The sequence below is a fragment of the Oncorhynchus mykiss genome, chromosome 5, assembly GCF_013265735.2.
Source record: "Oncorhynchus mykiss isolate Arlee chromosome 5, USDA_OmykA_1.1, whole genome shotgun sequence".
NCBI lineage: Eukaryota > Metazoa > Chordata > Actinopteri > Salmoniformes > Salmonidae > Oncorhynchus > Oncorhynchus mykiss.
This window is the reverse complement of record NC_048569.1, coordinates 56,505,531-56,526,893: the sequence shown is the minus strand read 5'-3', so window position 1 is coordinate 56,526,893 and position 21,363 is coordinate 56,505,531. Positions and strand designations below refer to the sequence as shown.

Here is a 21,363-nt window from a genome sequence, read left to right as displayed (position 1 = left end):
GGAGAGGAGAAACAAAACCCAGAAACATGGTGCATATTGCCATCTAGTGGACTACAAATATTGAAAACTCAAAGTGTAAATAGTCTAAAATAGACTCAAACAGTGCATTAAAATATTCTAAAATAGACTTATTTTATTGGATCAGTATAATCACAACCAAATCTTGGTCTGGTCAGGGTTAAAGAGCAGGAAAGGTGCATGCCACTGCCTGGATGCTAAATTAGGTCACACTGGATGACAAATTTTCAGGTCATGTGTACAGCTGTTTATAGGAGGGAGGGGGGCAATTTAACTGCAGCCCTCAATTCAAGCCCTCTGTTCCTCCAACAACACACACTGAGATGTTGAATACACAAGCCATTTATAAACCTGGCAGGCTGGCACTTTGTAACCTACTATGCAGAAGGCATCCTGTGCTATAATCACATACAAGCCTTACTGTAGATAAAGCTGTAAAATGGACTTTGATCCTCCCTGCCTCTATCTGGGTCAAATTGACAATCTCTTGGAATCTATTTTTATGCCCATTTTTTTTAAAAACAGACTTGTAATAAGGGATTTAACAATTCCACGCCAGGCAGTTTATTACAGCTGGCAAACAATGTCGAGATGTGGAAAATAAACATTTGCACTTTATCATCTTAAATGTAAAGACTAATTTGGCAGAGGCACTATGCAGCTAATTTTGTTGGATCTTATGGGAATTTGGTCAATAGAATAAGTAGAAATGTGGATTATCAATGTTTTAATAGACCTGTGAGCCCTTATAGGATTGCTTAGTGTCAATGGTTTTCCCACAACTCAACCATCTTGGGTTTTCGTCAGGTTCTGGCTCTCATTGTAACTACACCACCTTATAGCAAAAACAGCACTGTGTGAACTAATCTTGGGTATTGAGATTTTCAGATCTACTATAGAAATAAAAGCTAGCTAGACCCTTTGATGCATCAACATTCATCAGGGTACAGTATGGATTTTTAATCAGCTACATCATATAAAACTTATTTCTCATTGGAGCATTCAACACAGAAGTGTTTTTTGTTGTTGTGGCCATCGATACAGGATAAGGTTTCCATTTAAAAAAACTGACCGAACCTTTATCAGAAGACGACACCAAAAATAGCTGTGTTTGCTGTGTCGTTTAGAGGTTTTGTCCATCTGGTCAGTGCAGTACATTTCAGATCCTTCCAGATGCTGAACACCCACACAAAGCCTGGGCGGTCTTAGTCTGTCGCAAGCCAGTCAAGCCCACGAGGGTTGGTTTCAGGGTAAAAATGAAGGCAACTAGAACCAGAATAAAACAAATAGCTTTAACTTCTCACATGGAGAAGTGTTTTATTATTTGAGAATGGGGATGTTATCAGCTGTTACCAAAAATGTTTCATTCCTCGGCGAAAGACCAATACATACATTTTTCTGGACAGAGTCAAATGGAGAGAAAAAAAAAGAAAAAAAAAGAAAAAAAAATTCACTGACTGTACACACAAATCGCAGAAGTGGCCATAATGCACATCTAACTGGGAAACCGTGAGCTCCCCTTCCAGGACCCCATCATTTGGCCTCGTGAGGAAATAATAGCATATAAGAAACCCCATAAACAAGCTCCTGCGTTACCTTGACTAGGTTAAAATTAACTGAACCAAGCCCCGACAGGGCTTTCCAATTCAAATTAAGAAGTAAAGTATGGACACATACTGGAGCCAAGTTGGAATGGTATTTAAGTCATGTTTATGTAACTTTCAATTTCAAATGACCCAAATTAAAAGCAAAGTGTAACTTAAAAAAAAAATTAAAAACAGGAACAAACTAAAATTTCCACTACAGAAATGTTAAATGGAAAGAGTAAAAAAAAAGATGACGGGAAACAAGTTGACATTGAAAGGCAGTTTCAATCAAATAAAAACATAGGACTAGGTACAGCTTGCATACTCAATTATCAACATTACAGTTGACAGAAGAGTATCTTCTAATCAACTGAATAATTTAAACCTTGAGGTTTCTATTACATTTCAGATATTAAAAGATGTCAGAGGGCATGATTGGGGGGTGTGTGTGCGCGCGTATATATTTATACACACACACACACTTGTTTCTTTTCAGTCCTCCCCCTTTGGTCACTCATTAAATAGTCATCTTTCCTCAAACCTATTCGAATCCAAAAAAAATATCAAAATAAAGATGCACTGCCAGCACATGCCCACTTTCACATCTAGAAGGGCATGCTTGATCTAATACTCTGATGTGTCAATTTAGCAAAGGACGCTTGTGTTAAAAATGACAGAATAGAAGTGTAGAAAGACTTGAGGGATTCAAGGCCTAGCACGGATCAGAACTACTGATCATGATAAAATGGCTACGTAAAATATTGAGAAATTACAAGCAGGTAGGAATCTAACCATTAGACATGGCAGGATTTTGTATTGTCACCGTCAACCATGTATGTGACACAGACACACAAAACCCACAAGAATTGGACAACAACCTTCCTGCAAACTTCAGAACCCCTCCCCGTGCCCAGCAAAAAACACAATGGTGTAGGTTATTTTAATGTCACAGCAAGAAGACACTACTTTTCTACTAGCTAAGAAATATTTAAGTGATAGTTAGCCTAGAAATTACATTATAAGAACCAAGGAGATATCCCCTTGCAAGAACAAATGTGTAGCCTTTCCAATCTCATTTAGTTCCCGCCCACTCCTCTATTATTGTAAGTATGGAAAACAAGTACCCCTTCACCCTTTTGGGTTTACTTGTGACCCCCCTTGCTGGTTTTGAAGGAAACCTGCAGTATCTTGTCTCCAAGCCGGTAACCGTTGAGGCTGGCAATGGCCATGGCCGCCTCCTCGTAGTTGGTCATGGTGACGAAGCCGAAGCCTTTGCATTTATTGGTGTTGAAGTCGCGGATGACCTTGACGTTGGTGACGGCTCCGAAGGGCCCGAACATCTGCCACAGGATGCCCTCGTCAGCGTCCTGGCCCAGGTTGTAAATGAAGATACACCAGCCGGCCGTGGAGTTCCCTTCAGCGCTGACCGTAGACATGCTGCTCATGTGGTCTACACTCATCGGAGAGAACCTGCCAGGGGCACAGGACAACGGTTCTTCAAATACTACTCCATAGATGCCAGTTTAAAATAACACACAAACAAGGTGCAGGCCTGTTGACCAAGGAAATATAGAATATAAATCACTAACAAGTCAGGGGTCTAGGTTGACTGGGGTTCTAGTTTCAACTCCCCGAGATCACAAAAATACCCTTGCTAACAACCGGGCACTGACATGCATTGTGTAGTGCTGTCGGCCACTCACCTGAATCTTTGGGCCTGGTGGTGTACCGGGCCCCCAAAGCGCCGACCCTGGTTGTGGTAGAGCTGGTTGATGACCTGGGAGTTCTTGGCCTGGTTGGGGTTGGCAGCAAACTTCACTGTGATGGGCTCCGAGGCCCCAGGGGGTTTCTGCCCATTCAGGTCTTTGATGGCGTCCTCCGCCTCAGCCCGTTTGTCAAAGCGGATAAAGGCCACACCCCTGGACAGGCCTGAGAAGCAAGGGGAGAAAATGGAGGAGCCATTAATGGAATAGGCTACAGATGCCCAAAAATGGTTTTGCCCTAATAGTTAGGATTTGGGGAGTAGAAAGTCCACTTGAATGGCATTACTTGTGCTCATTTAATTGAGCCAGACTGAATGAGAAATATTTGTGCAGTGCCCGCCTACCTGAGGCCTGATCGACCAAGACACGCGAGTTGATGATCTGGCCATAGCGTGTGAACATATCCTCCACATCTTTCTGTGTCATGGTCTTGGGCAGCCCACTAATGTAAAGATTGGCATCCTTAATACCATCAGAGCTCGGCCTGGCAAAGGACACCTGATGAGAACACAACAGGTCAGTTTCCATTGTGCAATTTATAGGGAAAATATTTTAAAAAATAATGCTTTGGAATTCATTTGACAAAATTACAAACTTTCTAGATTTTTTTTTATCCGATTCAAAACCAAAACGTCTCGTAAAACTTTAAAAGAAAAACAAAATAACAAAAAAAATATTAAAAGCCACAAAATTCTGTCAGTGCTGAGCGAGAATGCACATTGCCGAGCAGCTACTTAATAAAATAAATATAATTTCTAAAAATGGGTCCATTTTGAAAAGTTAAGCTATAAAAGGAAAATAAAAATAAATGTAATTGTGAAATGATGCACGGCTTTGAGTCGGCACGTCACACTCAAGCAAAACTAACTCTGCAATAACCAGTAGTGTTAAACTAAAAACTAAAGTAGTCTGAACAAAATTAATAAGCTTCCGTATAAATATGTGCCAAAAATAAAACCATGTCAGGTAACCCACACAGGCCAACTGCTTCAAATCAAACTTTCCAAAACCAATAAATGATAGAACAAAAACATTTCAATATTACATGATTGTTTAAGTAGACATGTTACCCAAATACCTTTATATGCTTTTGCAAATAGACACTTTGCAGGAGGGCTCCCCCTCAACTGCCCAGGGACTACTTGAGAAACATATCACATCCATCAGTTGAAACATGAAAACACCTGATTGCACATTACCTTGATAGTTTTAGACTGTAGTCTCAGCCCATTGAGGGTATTGATAGCCCTTTCTGCATCACTAGCGTTAACATAGTTAACAAATCCGTACCCTAAACTGTGGCCTGGAGAAAAAAAAAGGGGGAAAAAACAACAAAATAAAATAACAAAAGTTTGTCCATATTTACAGATTGGATACCAGTCTTCCCACAGGAGATATCAGCACAATGCATGCATTTTGGCAAAAACATTTACAAAGGAAAACATTTTCTGCGAAATATGGCTCAAGAAAAAAAAAAAAAAAACACATTGAAAGTGTAAATGAAAAAAACATTTTTCAAATAGAAGGGAGTAACAGCCGTATATAATAACAGTAGATTAAAGCTTTAGTATTCTAATCAAAATGATCCAGGGGTCACGTTAATGCAGGATTCTGAAAAGGGTCAAACAGAAAAAATATATCTTGCTGCATTTTAGTAAACGCAGATCAAAAATGGTCAATTCTGCTCGGGTTCGCGCAAAATCATTACAAATGTAAAAGGACTCATTTCGTGCGTCGGTTGCACTTCACTCAGATTCAAAAGGCACTCACTCGCACATCTATGCCATCTTTGTTGCAGGTGCATAGTAAATGGAATAAGATGAGAAAAATGAAGAAACCCGCAGACTGATCTTGCTAGTATCACTGCTCTTTATTAAGCTTTACGTATCGGCCTCAATGACTTCGTCAGAGCTTTTGGGGGCCTTGAGGCCGATACGTAAAGCTTAATAAAGAGCAGTGATACTAGCAAGAGCAGTGTGCGGGTTTCTTATTTTTTCCTCACCTCCACTCAGAGAAAAGTATCTTTGCTCATCATTGGATCACCAGACTCACTGATGTGTAGTGTACTTTTCTCCAGTACTTTCCTCCGGTGTAGTTTTTCTTCAGTAGTAGGTTAAAATGCAAGACCAACTTCAAGTAAAACCCTTGACTTACAATATAAAATGCAGGTGAAATGTTTTAAAAACGAATGTTTAAAAAAAAAAAAAAAAAAAAGTCTGCGTTGTGAAAATGCAGATTTATGAAAAGCTAATGCGACCCTTGATATCGAACACTTAATTTAAAAAAAACTTGAACGTCCTCTTTCCAATAAATATTCACACGTTACAATTTGAAACTAAATAGAATCCCATTATAACTAGTCACCAAAGAAAAGGTATTTAATGCTTGGTTTTACACTATGGAGTTATCACCAAATCTAATAACATAGAGCAGCCATAATGCCCAATGAAACAAGAAAACAACCGCAAAGACCATAAACAAAAAACTCCCCAAAGACCACTATTAAAAGAGATACTCAAGTAACAAAAGTTTAAAGAACAGACAAGGTGTAATATATAGCACAGAAAAACAGGAGTTGAAAAAAAAATATATATATATATACTATCCCTGATCCCAACACTAAATCAGGTAGTCTGCAATTTAACAACAAACAAAAAATTTTAGTAAAATAAAATCATTTTAGGAAACACGCAGGAGTTGCATACAGAGTAAAATACAATTACGGTAACCAACAAATACTGCATTGAATTTACAGACTAGTAATCAAGAAAGAAAATATTGGTAAAGTCAAAGAAAAATATTTGATGTCACATTCAACATCAGACTTTTGTAGTGGACAACATGTGCAGACAGACAAAGAAGGTCGGGGCCATGTACCACCTTATGGAGAGTAATTCAAGTAAATTAACTGAGGTCAAAAGAAAAGGGTTTGGACTCACTCTGGTTTTTGTGATAGGGATTACCTGCCACTTTATCGCGGATGAGTTTGGCAGACTCCACCTCGCCGATGCTGCTGAAGAGACTCCGCAACTCGTCCTGGCTCATGTTTTGGGGCAGGTAATTGACGATAAGGTTGGTTTTGGCATCTTTAGGCTCATCTGCCATGTGTTCGTCGTAATCTGTATCATAAACTACTTGCTATAATTTCACGAGAATGGGATGAGAGGAAGTGAGCCATTCTGAAGACAACTTCATCAAGGGTGAGAAACAGTAAACTAGATCCGATCATAGAGAATGCTGCCCATGTTCCAAAAGAATAAGACATGCAAAACAGAATACTTTCTCAAAATACAGCCAAAGTTAAATCATCCGTGGACTTACCTTTATGTTAATTGAACCCTTACTTCCATGCCGTTGTGACTCTCTGTTGTCACCCTGACAACTCTGTACCTCACACACCTGAAAAAGAAACACGGGTTAATTTTACAATCCTTTGACGCAGACAACTGAGCACTTGACACCCTTCCACTCCTTTTCCCAGTTCTTGTCCATTTCACAACAGTCATAATACAATGCAGGCCAAAACATCTACGCAACAGCACAATGCATCCCAGTGGGCATACAACATGATAAAGACGTATTTTAATGGTTGAAATCTGGTCGAGACGTCTTATAACCAGATCACAACCAGATTATTGTTTTTCAAGAAATCTTAATTTAGTTGATATTTGGTTCAAATCTGACCAGTTATCCACACTGAACAAACATATTAAAAGCAACATTTTAAAATATTTTACTGCGTTAGAGTTCATAAGGAAGTCAGTCAATAAATTAGGCCCTAATCTATGGATTTCAGAGCCGGATGCCTCGTCCGGACCCGCAGAAGGCAACTATGAAAGCTGCCATTACCGTCAATATTACTCGCCAACGTGCAATCATTGGACAATAAACTAGACGAAGTAAGATCACGAATATCCTACCAACGGGACATCAAAAACTGTAATATCCTATGCTTCACGGAATCGTGGCTGAATGACATGGATATTCAGCTAGCGGGATACACGCTGCACATGCAGGATAGAACCGCACACTTCCGGTAAGACGAGGGCGGGCGGTCTGTGCATATTTGTAAACAACAGCTGGTGCACGAAATCTAAGGAAGTGTCTAGATTTTGCTTGCCTGAAGTAGAGTATCTTATGATAAATTGCAGGCCACACTACTTGCCTAGAGAGTTCTCAGCTATACTTTTCGTGGCTGTTTATTTACCACCACAGACAGATGCTGGCACTAAGACCACACTCAGCCAGTGTAACGGATGTGAAACGGCTAGCTTAGTTAGCGTGGGCGCTAAGTAGCGTTTCAATCAGTGACGTCACTTGCTCTGAGACCTTGAAGTAGTAGTTCCCCTTGCTCTGCAAGGGCCGCGGCTTTTGTGGAGCGATGGGTAACGATGCTTCGAAGGGTGACTGTTGATGTGTGCAGAAGGTCCCTAGTTCGCGCCCGGGTATGGGCGAGGGGACGGTCTAAATTTGTACTGTTACACCAGCAGTATAAGGAAATAAGCAAACAGGAAACCACTCACCCAGAGGCGGCGCTCCTAGTGGCCGGAGACTTTAATGCAGGGAAACTTAAATCAGTTCTACCAAATCTCTATCAACATGTTAAATGTGCAACCAGAGGGAAAAAAAATTCTATATCACCTGTACTCCACACACAGAGATGCGTACAAAGCTCTCCCTCGCCCTCCATTTGGTAAATCTGACCACAACTCTATCCTCCTGATTCCTGCTTAGAAGCAAAAATTAAAGCAGGAATCACCAGTGACTCGGTCTATAAAAAAATGGTCAGATGAAGCAGATGCTAATCTACAGGACTGCTTTGCTATCACAGACTGGAACATGTTCCGGGATTCTTCCGATGACATTGAGGAATACACCACATCAGTCACTGGCTTTATCAACAAGTGCATTGAGGACGTCGTCCCCACAGTGACTGTACGTACATACCCCAACCAGAAGCCATGGATTACAGGCAATATTCGCACTGAGCTAAAGGGTAGAGCTGCCGCTTTCAAGGTGCGGGACTCTAACCCGGACGCTTAAAAGAAATCCCGCTAATGCCCTGCGACGAACCATCAAACAGGCAAAGCGTCAATACAGGGCTAAGATTGAATCATACTACACCGGCTCCGACGCTCGTCGGATGTGGCAGGGCTTGCAAACTATTACAGACAACAAAAGGGAAGCACAGCCACGATCTGCCCAGTGACACAAGCCTACCAGACGAGCTAAATCACTTCTATGCTCGCTTTGAGGCAAGCAACACTGAGGCATGTATGAGAGCATCAGCTGTTCCGGACGACTGTGTGATCACGCTCTCCGTAGCCGACGTAAGACCTTTAAACAGGTCAACATACACAAAGCTGCGGGGCCAGACAGATTACCAGGACGTGTGCTCCGGGCATGTGCTGACCAACTGGCAGGTGTCTTCACTGACATTTTCAACCTCTCCGTCTGAGTCTGTAATACCAACATGCTTCAAGCAGACCACCATAGTCCCTGTGCCCAAGAACAAAGGCAACCTGTCTAAATGACTACAGACCCGTAGCACTCACGTCCGTAGCCATGAAGTACTTTGAAAGGCTGGTAATGGCTCACATCAACACCATTATCCCAGAAACCCTAGACCCATTCCAATTTGCATACCGCCCAAAAAGATCCACAGATGATGCAATCTCTATTGCACTCCACACTGCCCTTTCCCACCTGGACAAAAGGAACACCTATATGAGAATGCTCAGCGTTCAACACCATAGTACCCTCAAAGCTCATCACCAATCTAAGGATCCTGGGACTAAACACCTCCCTCTGCAACTGGATCCTGGACTTCCTGACAGGCCGCCCCCAGGTGGTGAGGGTAGGTAGCAACACATCTGCCACGCTGATCCTCAACACTGGAGCTCCCCAGGGGTGCATGCTCAGTCCCCTCCTGTACTCCCTGTTCACCCACGACTGCATGGCCAGGCACGACTCCAACACCATCATTAAGTTTGCTGACGACACAACAGTGGTAGGCCTGATCACCAACAAAGACGAGACAGCCTATAGGGAGGAGGTCAGAGACCAGGCCGGGTGGTGCTAGAACAACAACCTATCCCTCAACGTAACCAAGACTAAGGAGATGATTGTGGACTACAGGAAAAGGGGCACATCCCCATTCTCATTGACGGGGCTGTAGTGGAGCAGGTTGAGAGCCTCAAATTCCATGGTGTCCACATCAACAAACTAGAAAGGTCCAAACACACCAACCAAGACAGTCGTGAAGAGGGCACGACAAAGCCTATTCACCCTCAGGAAACTAAAAAGATTTGGCAAGGGTCCTGAGATCCTCAAAAGTTTCTACAGCTGCAACATCGAGAGCATCCTGACCCGTTGCATCACTGCCTGGTACGGCAATTGATCGGCCTCCGACCGCAAAGCACTACAGAGGGTAGTGCGTACGGCCCAGTACATCACTGGTGCAAAGCTGCCTGCCATCCAGGACCCCTACACCAGGCGGTGTCAGAGGAAGGCCCTAAAAAGACCCCAGCCACAGACTGTTTTCTCTACTACCGCATGGCAAGTGGTACCAGAATGCCAAGTCTAGGGCAAAAAGGCTTCAACACTTTTTACCCCCAAGCCATAAGACTCTTGAACAGGTAACCAAATGGTTACCCGGACTATTTGCATTGTGTGCCCCCCGAACCCCTCTTTCAAGCTGCTGCTACTCTCTGTTTATCTAATATGCAGTCACTTTAACGATACCTACATGTACATACTACCTCAATAAGCCTGACTAACAGGTGTCGGTATATAGCCTTGCTACTCTTTTTTCAAATGTCTTTTTGTTTGTTTTGAATTTTACCCCCTTTTCTCCCCAATTTCATGGTATCCAATTGTTTTTAGTAGCTACTATCTTGTCTCATCGTTACAACTCCCGTACGGGCTCGGGAGAGACGAAGGTTGAAAGTCATGCGTCCTCCGATACACAACCCAACCAAGCCGCACTGCTTCTTAACACAGCGCGTATCCAACCCGGAAGCCAGCCGGACCAATGTGTCGGAGGAAACACTGTGCACCTGGCAACCTTGGCTAGCGCACACTGCGCCCAGCCTGCCACAGGAGTCGCTGGTGCGCGATGAGACAACGACATCCCTACCGGCCAAGCCCTCCCTAACCCGGACGACGCTAGGCCAATTGTGCGTCAGGATCTCGTCACGCTATCTGTGCATTCAAATTGCCGTCGATAAAATAGTTTTCCGTAGCTTATGCCTGCCCATACCATAACCCCACCATCGAGCAAACCGCTCACCCACACGATTCCATACACGTGTCTGCCATCTGCCCGGTACAGTTGAAACCATCCATGAAGAGCATACGGCTCCAGCTTGCCAGTGGCCATCGAAGGTGAGCATTTAACCACTGCAAACTGCAGTCAGGTCAAGATCCTGGTGAGGATGACGAGCACGCAGATGAGCTTCCCGGAGACGTTTTCTGACAGTTTGTGCAGAAATTCTTCGGTTGTGCAAACCCCCAGTTTCATCAGCTATTCGGGTGGCTGGTCCGAGATGATCCCGCAGGTGAAGAAGCCAGATGTGGATGGTCTGGGCTGGCGTGGTTACATGTGTTCTGTGGTTGGGAGGCCGGTTGGTTGCACTGCCAATTTCACAAAAAACAACAACGGAGGATGTGGTTTTTAATTATTTGGCAACAGCTCTGGTGGACATTCCTGCAGTCAGTAAGCTAATCGCACACTCCCTCAAAACTTGAGGCATCTGTGGCATTGTGTTGTGACAAAGCTGCACAGTGGCATTTTACTGTCCCTAGCCCAATGTGCTCCTGATCATGCTGTTTAATCAGCTTCTTGTTATGCCACACCTGTCAGGTGGTTGGATTATCTTGGCAAAGGAGAAATTCTCACTAAAAAGGATGGAAACAAATGTGGCCAAATAATTTAGAAAAGCTTTTTGTACATATGGAACATTTTTGGGATAATTTATTTCAGCTCATGAAACATGGGACTAACTCTTTACATGTTGAATTTATATTTTTGTTCAGTGTATAAACGTGATTACTTCATGTTCATGTTCAGTGCATGATATGAACAGCCCGATGTCGCAAGGATCTGTGCACACTTCCTGGAAGCTGAAAATGTCCCAGACATGTCAACCATTGAGCATGTTCGGGATGCTCTGGGTCGATGTGTACGAGAGCGTGTTCCAGATCCCGCCAATATCTGGCAAACTCACACAGCCATTGAAGAGGAGTGGGACAACATTCCACGAGCAACAGCCTGATCAACTCTATGCAAAGGAGATGTGTCACGCATATCTGTTTTACCAGTCATGTGAAAACCATAGATTAGGACCTAATGAAATTATTTTAATTGACTAACGTTATATGAACTGTAACATCTTTGAAATTGTTGCATTTCTATTTCAGTGTATATGAGCAAGATGCTCTTTTTTAAAGACATTTTTTATTTACCCTTTATTTAAAGTGTTAGAGTCGGGGTTAAACTTGGAACATTGTTATACTAGAGACATGATACATGTGGTATCATTCCCAGAGACTATGTATATTGTTACAGGAGATAGCTCGTAGGAGAGGGAGGACAGCTAACTGTGCACAGTATAGGGACTATTATGAAGTTAAATTGAACATTACATATACCCAGATCATGGTGAGAGTAGAAGAGATAGTGGTGGCATTTCAGACACTATGGTAAACTTTGGTAAACTTTCAAGAAACCTGTGGCTCAGAGTTTTGTTAGGTTGGACATTCTTCAACTCATTCATCTCTTTCCCAATTTCTAACAGCCGGCGAACACTTGACAGATTACATGCAGTAGTTATTCTCTAGTTATTCTCACGGCAGTCGCTGTAGGGACAGTAATTGAAGGAGGCTATAATCATGGGCCATGTTAGTAGTAGCAGGGGTTACTTTAGTAGCATTGTTGGGTTATCAGTTAATGAGGACTCATGTCACATGGCTGGGGAGCTGGGAGACCGATGGGAAACGGGGGCTGTTATTCAAATGTCACAAATTAGTGCTCTTGCCATAAGGGGGAGTCCATGTTGTCAGGAAATGACCCATTTGTCACAGTGTGTATATCCTTAGGTGAAAGCATCACATGAGGAGCAGGAGATAACCAAGGGCTGGAGATAACCAGGGGCTGAATTCTGGAGAGTGAGTGTACATCAAGATGCACCGGGCAGGGTGTTGGGACAGCGTTGGTCTGGTCCACACACAGTACTCCTTACAGCACCTGCAGCGGTAAAGATAGTCATGTCTCTCCTCGGTGGGTGCACAGTTCTCACAGGAAGTGAGGTCCAGCTGCATAACGGGTGAGCTTGAGGACGCCATGACAGAGGAAGCGGAGCTAGAGACTAGATTCCACTGTAGGCATGCAGATGTGTTGGGTCTGGGAGCTACTTTAACATCATAGTTGGGTTAGCCGTTTTTGGTTAATGCATCATATGAAAGGATAGATGTTGGGGGTAATTGTACTCTCAACAACATGTTGAAGGCATTGATGTGAAAGCATATACAGTGCTGAGTTACCTCAAGAGGATGTAGCGTAGATTAGGGATACGCACTTGCCTATCAGGTGACGTGTCTATCAGGTGGCAATGGAGGAGATGGGGAACAAAGTGAAAATGACATGACTTGGGAACAGCTCTCGGAACCTGGGGCCGTAAAGGCGAAGACTGGGCGAAAGCATGAGGAGGCTTTTTAGGGCTTTCATTTTTGTGGAATCCAGCAGAAAAGTATTCTGGAGGCATAGAGTCAGGTGAAGAGAGAGAGAGTTGGTATTGTAATGGTCTCAGACTTTGGGTTTCATGCATATATAATTAAGCATATGTAACGGATGTAAAATGGCTAGCTAGTTAGCGGTGGTGCGCGCTAATAGCGTTTCAATCGGTGACGTCACATGCTCTGAGACCTTGAAGTAGTGGTTCCCCCTGCTCTGCAAGGGTTTTGTGGAGCGATGGGCAACGATGCTTCGTGGGTGACTGTTGTTGATGTGTGCAGAGGGTCCCTGGTTCGAGCCCAGGTATGGGCTAGGGGAAGGACTAAAGTTATACTGTTACACATAGCTTACCACATTGTTAATACTGTTATGTTTTGTGTTTATCGTTGCTTTGCAAGTTTTGTGCCATCACTCTCTTAGGAACCAGAGGGAGAAAGTGGAGAAACTAAAAGCAGCTCCAGCTGAAGCGGAGGAAGCTAACAACTTCAGCTGGAATGGCATTGTGTTGTGTGATGAAGAGTGTGCATATAGACCAGCATAACTGGGAATGTCAATCATTTTTTATTATAATCATTATCATTATTTAGTCAATTTAAGTAATTTCCTAGTGTTGAACAGTATGGAGTTAAATGTTCCAAACGGGGGACTTAAGATTCTGGGTTAAACTTGGAACATTATTATACTAGAGACATGATACATCAGAAGTAATACTCTAGTATCTGAGGAGTGATAGAGACTGGTTTTTACATCAGAAGTTAATGGTTATCTGTATGAGCCAGATTGATTTGGAATGTGCTGGGTAGAGGGGAGGCAGTCACTGGATTGCTATCGGTGATACGGGTGGAGGCATCAAGGGGGTTGAGGTCAGGCCAACTTAAGGTAGAGAGAACAGTTTAACACCCCATCCTGTCAAACCATAAAATATATAAGGGTTGGAGAGAAGGAGGAGTGCATCTTAATTCGATATATATACAGTCGGGCAAAAAAGTATTTAGTCAGCGACCAATTGTGCAAGTTCTCTCACTTAAAAAGGAGAGAGGCCTGTAATTTTCATCATAGGTACACTTCAACTATGACAGACAAAATGAGAAGAAAAAAAAATCCAGAAAATCACATTGTAGGATTTTTAATGAATTTATTTGCAAATTATGGTGGAAAATAAGTATTTGGTCACCTACAAACAAGCAAGATTTCTGGCTCTCACAGACCTGTAACTTCTTCTTTAAGAGGCTCCTCTGTCCTCCACTCGTTACCTGTATTAATGGCACCTGTTTGAACTTGTTATCAGTATAAAAGACACCTGTCCACAACCTCAAACAGTCACTCTCCAAACTCCACTATGGCCAAGACCAAAGAGCTGTCAAAGGAAACCAGAAACAAAATTGTAGACCTGCACCAGGCTGGGAAGACTGAATCTGCAATAGGTAAGCAGCTTGGTTTGAAGAAATCAACTGTGGGAGCAATTATTAGGAAACGGAAGACACAAGACCATTGATAATCTCCCTCGATCTGGGGCTCCACGCAAGATCTCACCCCGTGGGTTCAAAATGATCACAAGAACGGTGAGCAAAAATCCCAGAACCACATGGGGGGGACCTAGTGAATGACCTGCAGAGAGCTGGGACCAAAGTAACAAAGCCTACCATCAGTAACACACTACGCCGCCAGGGACTCAAATCCTGCAGTGCCAGAAGTGTCCCCCTGTTTAAGCCAGTACATGTCCAGGCCCGTCTATAGTTTGCTAGAGAGCATTTGGATGATCCAGAAGAAGATTGGGAGAATGTCATAAGGTCAGATGAAACCAAAATATAACTTTTTGGTAAAAACTCAACTCGTTGTGTTTGGAGGACAAAGAATGCTGAGTTGCATCCAAAGAACACCATACCTACTGTGAAGCATGGGGGTGGAAACATCATGCTTTGGGGCTGTTTTTCTGCAAAGGGACCAGGACGACTGATCCGTGTAAAGGAAAGAATGAATGGGGCCATGTATCGTGAGATTTTGAGTGAAAACCTCCTTCCATCAGCAAGGGCATTGAAGATGAAACGTGGCTGGGTCTTTCAGCATGACAATGATCCACCACCCGGGCAACGAAGGAGTGGCTTCGTAAGAAGCATTTCAAGGTCCTGGAGTGGCCTTGCCAGTCTCCAGATCTCAACCCCATAGAAAATCTTTGGAGGGAGTTGAAAGTCCGCGTTGCCCAGCAACAGCCCCAAAACATCACTGCTCTAGAGGAGATCTGCATGGAGGAATGGGCCAAAATACCAGCAACAGTGTGTGAAGACTTACAGAAAACGTTTGACCTCTGTCATTGCCAACAATGGGTATTTAACAAAGTATTGAGAAACTTTTGTTATTGACCAAATACTTAATTTCCACCATAATTTGCAAATCAATTCATTAAAAATCCTACAATGTGATTTTCTGGATTTTTTTCTTCTCATTTTGTCTGTCATAGTTGAAGTGTACCTATGATGACAATTACAGGCCTCTCTCCTTTTTAAGTGGGAGAACTTGCACAATTGGTGGCTAACTAAATACTTTTTTGCCCCACTGTACATACACACACTTGTTGGTGGAAACATGTTCATGCAGCCTTATTGATCCTCTGGGAGGAAGTAAACTTGGTTAAGCTTTCATAGTGCCTGTAGAGTTTTTACACTCGAGTTAGAACCTAATACTAGACAAGTCAGTTCAGAACAAATTCTTATTTACAATGACAGCCTAGGAACAGTGTTAACTGCCTACTTCAGGGGCAGAATGACAGATTTTTACCTTGCTAGGTCGAATCCCTGAGCTGACAACCTTTCGGTTACCGGCCCAACCACTAGGCTACCTGCCACCCCTCTACGCTATAACTGCAAAACTTTTAGCCAGCTGAGTCTAAAGTTTCTTCAGGAATGTCCGTTTCAAATCTCAGACTGATAAAGTTGTAATGTGCCAATTCTCTTCACTGCAGATCTGACCCATGACACCACTCTTCAAGAGGGCCACTACTCTTCAAATCTGACCCATCACACCACTCTTCAAAGAAGCCCACCACGCTCCAGTTCACCTTCTGTGCTCAGAGGTCCTTGATGAGGATCTACCCCACCCCGCCACTCTTAATCATTAATAAAATAAAACAATGGGACTTTATATACTCTGTACCAGTATTTCTATGCGTGTAAAGCCTGTGGGTGAATTAAACAATTACTGTATGCAGATGTGCAATTTTGTTAAAACATTTTGTTTTTGCCATTGCGTGATCTATTTTAAATGGAATCTGAAACATATATTCTTACAACTTTAATTGGTAACTTGGAAAATAAATAGAAATATAATGAACAATGTTTTCAATATCCAACTATCCTCCAAAATACTTTTTACAGTAGGTAATATACTGCAGTCAGGTGGTCATTACCAGGTTATGATAAGGTCTTAACTATGACCAGTAGGCTACATAATATAGGTGGTCAGAATGATGACCATTTGGTCAAATTAAAAGGTCACAATTATGACCAACTGGTTGTTTGGTTGGTCAGAAAAATGAATCATATTCTGGTCAGTAAAAAGACGTGAAAAAAAATGTGTCCCTTTTCTACCAGAATAAAACGTTTTTTTTCAACCTGGTTTTGCACACTGGGATAGTTACAAAATAACTTTCAAAAACATTTGCCAGAGCCACTCACTTTGAGGTATCTGATGTGTCCCCTTCTGACTGCCATGTAGATGCTTCACAAATGCAGATGCTGAAATAAAAAAAAGTAACAGTTCGCTACAAATGAACACAAACAAGTCAGGCAGAGGGGGTCCTAGCTGAACTAGTATCTTGGCAAAGGAGAGGATGAATATGACGAGATCTACTTTCTGCCCAGAAAGCTACCATGCAAGCACCGATAGAACAACGAGACATTTATAAATCTGTTGAAATATCTGTGAAGAAACCACTTGGCGTTTCCACTCACTACCAAATATGGTAGAGAGGAAGCCGACTTGTCGGTAGTGGGAGAAGATGGAATGAGATGGGGATTTTGGCCGACATTCACCAAATTCTCTCATCGATTAAACATTTACAGTTGAAGTCAGAAGTTTACATACACCTTAGCCAAATACATTTAAACTCAGTTTTTCACAATTCCTGACATTAAATCCTAGTAAAAATTCCCCGTTTTAGGTCAGTTAGGATCACCACTTCAGTTTAAGAATGTGAAATGTCAGAATAATAGTAGACTGATTTACTTCAGCATTTCTTTCTTTCATCACATTCCCAGTGGGTGAAAAGTTTACATACACTCAATTAGTATTTGTTAGCATTGCCTTTCAATTGTTTAACTTGGGTCAAACGTTTCGGATAGCCTTACACAAGATTCCCACAATACGTTGGGTGAATTTTGGCCAATTCCTCCTGACAGAGCTGGTGTAACTGAGTCAGGTTTGAAGGCTTCCTTGCTCGCACACGCTTTTTCAGTTCTGCCCACAAATTTTACGGTCAGGGCTTTGTGATGGCCCACTCCAATACCTTGACTTTGTTGTCCTTAAGCCATTTTGCCACAACTTTGGAAGTATGCTTGTGATCATTGTCCATTTGGAAGACCCATTTGTGACCAAGCTTTAACTTCCTGACTGATGTCTTAAGATGTTGCTTCAATACATCTCCATAATTCTACTTCCTCATGATGCCATCTATTTTGTGAAGTGCACCAGTCCCTCCTGCAGCAAAGCACCTCCACAACATGATGCTGCCACCCCCATGCTTCACCGTTGGGATGGTGTTCTTTGACTTGCAAGCCTCCCCCCTTTTCCTCCAAACATAGTGATGGACATTATGGCCAAACAGCTCTATTTTTGTTTCATCAGAGCAGAGGATATTTCTCCAAAAAGTACGATCTTTGTCCCCATGTGCAGTTGCAAACCATTGTCTGGCTTTTTTGTGGCGGTTTTGGAGCAGTGGCTTCTTCCTTGCTGATCGGCCTTTCAGTTTATGTCAATTTAGGTTTCGTTTTACTGCAGATATGGATAATTTTATACCCATTTCCTCCAGCATCTTCACAAGGTCCTTTGCTGTTGTTCTGGGATTGATTTACACTTCTTACACCAAAATACGTTCATCTCTAGGAGACAGAACGTATCTCCTTCCTGAGCAGTATGATGGCTGCATGGTGGTTATACTTGCGTACTATTGTTTGTACAGATGAACATGGTACTTTCAGATGTTTGGAAATTGCTTCCAAAGGTGAACCAGACTTGTGGAGGTCTAAAAAAAAAGTCTGAGGTCTTGGCTGATTTCCCCATGATGTCAAGCAAAGAGGCACTGAGTTTGAAGGTAGGCCTTGAAATACATCCACACCTTCAATTGACTCAAATGATTTAAATTAGCATATCAGAAGCTTCTAAAGCCATGACATCATTTTCCAAGCTGTTTATAGGCACAGTCAACTTAGTGTATGTAAACTTCTGACCCTCTGGAATTGTGATACAGTGAATTATAAGTGAAGTAATCTGTCTGTAAACAATTGTTGGAAAAAACACTTGTGTCGTGCACAAAGTAGATGTCTATAATCTGTTTCGAACAGTGGACTAAGTTTTAAATTGCGTTGTTTAGGACGGCAAAGGCGAAATGAGTAATTGCAAAATGCACACTTCAGAGTAGGCATTCCTTAATATAAATATGCAGTGCATGACTGTGCCAGATTGCAGAAAAACTGACGAATTTACAAATGTGCAACACCCGCTGAATACGACCAGTGTCAGCAAAAACATTTATTAAATTAAATTGTTGCCAGCAGCACAGTTAGTTACCAACGATCTGCATAACCTGAAAACAGCCTAACCAGCGAGTAAAATGGTACGAGTGAAGTGTTCTCTCATTTTATGTCTGGAAATAGCTAGCAAGCTAGCCAACGTTTGCTTGGGTGCTTGACTATCATTGTAAGGCCAGAACCCTCGGGTCAACCCTACTCCTCGGCCAGAGCGTCCAGTGTGGGCTCTGAATTTACATACGCCCAGAACGCACTCTGGAAATCCAGGGGTACCTTCATAAATTCACTCTGGCTATCTACTCCAATTTCAGAGCACTCCTCTAAGTGTGCCAGAGCGCAGAATAACGGATGAATTTACGAACGCTCAACACCCATTGAATATGGCCAGTGTCCGTAAACGTCGGCAAAAACGCGTAATTAAATTGTTGCCAGCAGCACAGTTACAGTCACCAACGATCTGGATAACATGAAAACAGCTTTGCTAAGGCGAGTATAATGGTCAGCGGGGAACAATCTGGCAAGCTCTGAATTTATTCAGTGTTGCCAGAATGTCCATTCGGAAATTCAAAGCGTTTCGCTCACGGAGCGGTCAGAGTGCACACTGGAGGCTCTGGCTGAGGAGTAGTGTTGAGTCGAGCATTCTGACCTCACAACGGCAGTCAAGTACACAAGCTAATGTTGGCTAGCTACTTCCAGACATAAAATGAGAGAACACTTCACTCTGACCATTTTACTCACCCTAGCAAAGCTGGTTAAACTGTGGACGTTTGCTGACACCGACATATTCAACGGGTGTTGAGAGTTTGTAAATTCGTCAGTTATTATGCGCTCTGACACACTCAGATGAGAGTGCTCTACAATCGGAGAAGATAGCCAGAGTGACTTTATGAACACACCCCAGATTGGATTTACGACAAAAAAATAAATAATAATAAAACTGGCTGATGTGTTCCCATTAGAAACGACAGGCTGTGGTCTATCTTGGTTAAGTTATAAAAATATGTGGTTCAAGCTATCCTTCACCAGCTCAAAATATTTCCGTTACTCACCAAATATGCCTGCAACTATTGTAATTTACTGCCGTTACTCCCGGTATGTACTTCCAAAAAAAATCTAAATAAAAATGCACAACAACCGATTTTTTGTATGCATTGTTCTTGACTGGAAGAGGTTTAAAAAAAAACGATACATTTACATTTTTTCTGTTGCTTGTACATTTTTATGTAGACCTTTTTTGGAAGTAGAAAGCGGGCGTAACGGCTCTAAATGAAGATCGTTGCAGGCAGGGCAGGCATATTTGGGAGCCAATGAGCTCGATCAAAGACGGGTTTATTGCTCTATTTGGCACGATATGCTAAAATTGCATGTAGTAACGTCGTTAATTTGACTAACTAGCTAACGTTTGCCAGTACTGGCAGCTTTGGACCAGACGAGGACGAAATGGACTCACCAGTCAGATAACGTTAAGACGTAACGTTAGCTGACCATCTTTGGCAGTAGCTAACTAACACCAATGATGGTCGATAAATGAAAATCGTTCACTCAGGCAGTTTACCATTGAAAAGTGTGTCTACGTAATGACCGGGGGTGGCTCACAGACACCAATCATGCGATAACTGCCTAGTCTACTTAAGTCATTGACTTCCATTGAAACCAGACTTTAAAAAAAATATTCGTTCCCCTATTATTCACCTCTGGCTAACACTATTAGCGAACTATCAATGCAAGTTTGGCATATGTTTATAACCCATATGTCTTGCATTAGTGAACACCGCAGACAATACGAGACGGTAGGAAGTAAATAGATAGCTTGCTATTTAGGTAACGTTAGTAAATAAAGGCATAGTAGCATTCGCTAGCTACTAACGTTACTAGGCCGGTTTGTCTGGACCGCATTGCACATACATAGTTAGTGAACGTTACCTACTTAACTTACTAGCTAGTTACATTGTGCACGAATGGGAAAGACAACTAGGTCACTAAATACATTGTCATTTGATTAACGTACCTGCTTTACCGCTATTCCTGTAATTAATAATAGGCCGAAAAACTGACCTGTACGCGGAAACCAATTTAGAAACAAATCTGCGGCGACCAAGCTAGCCAGCAAATTTTTTTTCTCTTCCGTCCAACAAAAATTAAACACCGGTGGCGCTAACACGCGCAGTCGTGTGGTTGCAACACAGTCTCTCATTAACTATGTACAAATAAGCACAATGTTTTTTATGTACTAATTAATAGAACACACTCATGACGCATCTCGCTCACAACTGTAACACCGAAGACCTCTGATGCCACGCCCATTCTGAATTCCTTTAAACTTGATGCGAGTTTGTGCTATTAGTACAAAAAAACATAACTGCTTATAAGGTTCGCCATCGGACAAGAATTGAGCCGTAATATAGCATTTTCTGTATTTCGAACTCTAAACTCTTCTTTTATTTCAACTAGTTACGCGTATTGGTTCACCTTGTAGACAAGTGATATTTATTCACTCTGGCCAACCGTATCTTGTATGCTAA

General features: G+C 42.4%; 1 protein-coding gene and 1 long non-coding RNA gene across 10 annotated transcripts in view; one reads left to right on the top strand and one right to left on the bottom strand.

The window, feature by feature from the left end:
* The window catches only part of LOC118964624, a 36,228-nt gene extending 19,801 nt beyond the window's left edge, over positions 1 to 16,427 (top strand). The window contains exon 2 of the long non-coding RNA XR_005051766.1: positions 16,060 to 16,427. This is a non-coding gene — a long non-coding RNA (uncharacterized LOC118964624). The remainder of the gene's footprint in view (positions 1 to 16,059) is intronic.
* Positions 1,306 to 21,350, bottom strand: LOC110524091 (ELAV-like protein 1). Of its 9 annotated transcripts, none has more exons than XM_021603418.2 (8): positions 20,897 to 21,350; positions 16,772 to 16,831; positions 6,689 to 6,766; positions 6,307 to 6,505; positions 4,567 to 4,670; positions 3,712 to 3,865; positions 3,308 to 3,533; positions 1,306 to 3,074 (listed from the first exon to the last, which is right to left on the bottom strand). In XM_021603418.2, the coding sequence occupies exons 2-8, from the start codon at positions 16,805 to 16,807 to the stop codon at positions 2,747 to 2,749; spliced, it is 1,125 nt and encodes a 374-aa protein (XP_021459093.2). In that variant the 5' UTR covers positions 16,808 to 16,831; positions 20,897 to 21,350; the 3' UTR covers positions 1,306 to 2,746. The 9 variants fall into 9 exon arrangements, with proteins under 9 accessions (XP_021459093.2, XP_021459095.2, XP_021459094.2 ...); XM_021603420.2 differs by having other exon boundaries at positions 6,331 to 6,505; XM_021603419.2 differs by having other exon boundaries at positions 20,850 to 21,129.
* Positions 21,351 to 21,363: the final 13 nt, after the last annotated feature.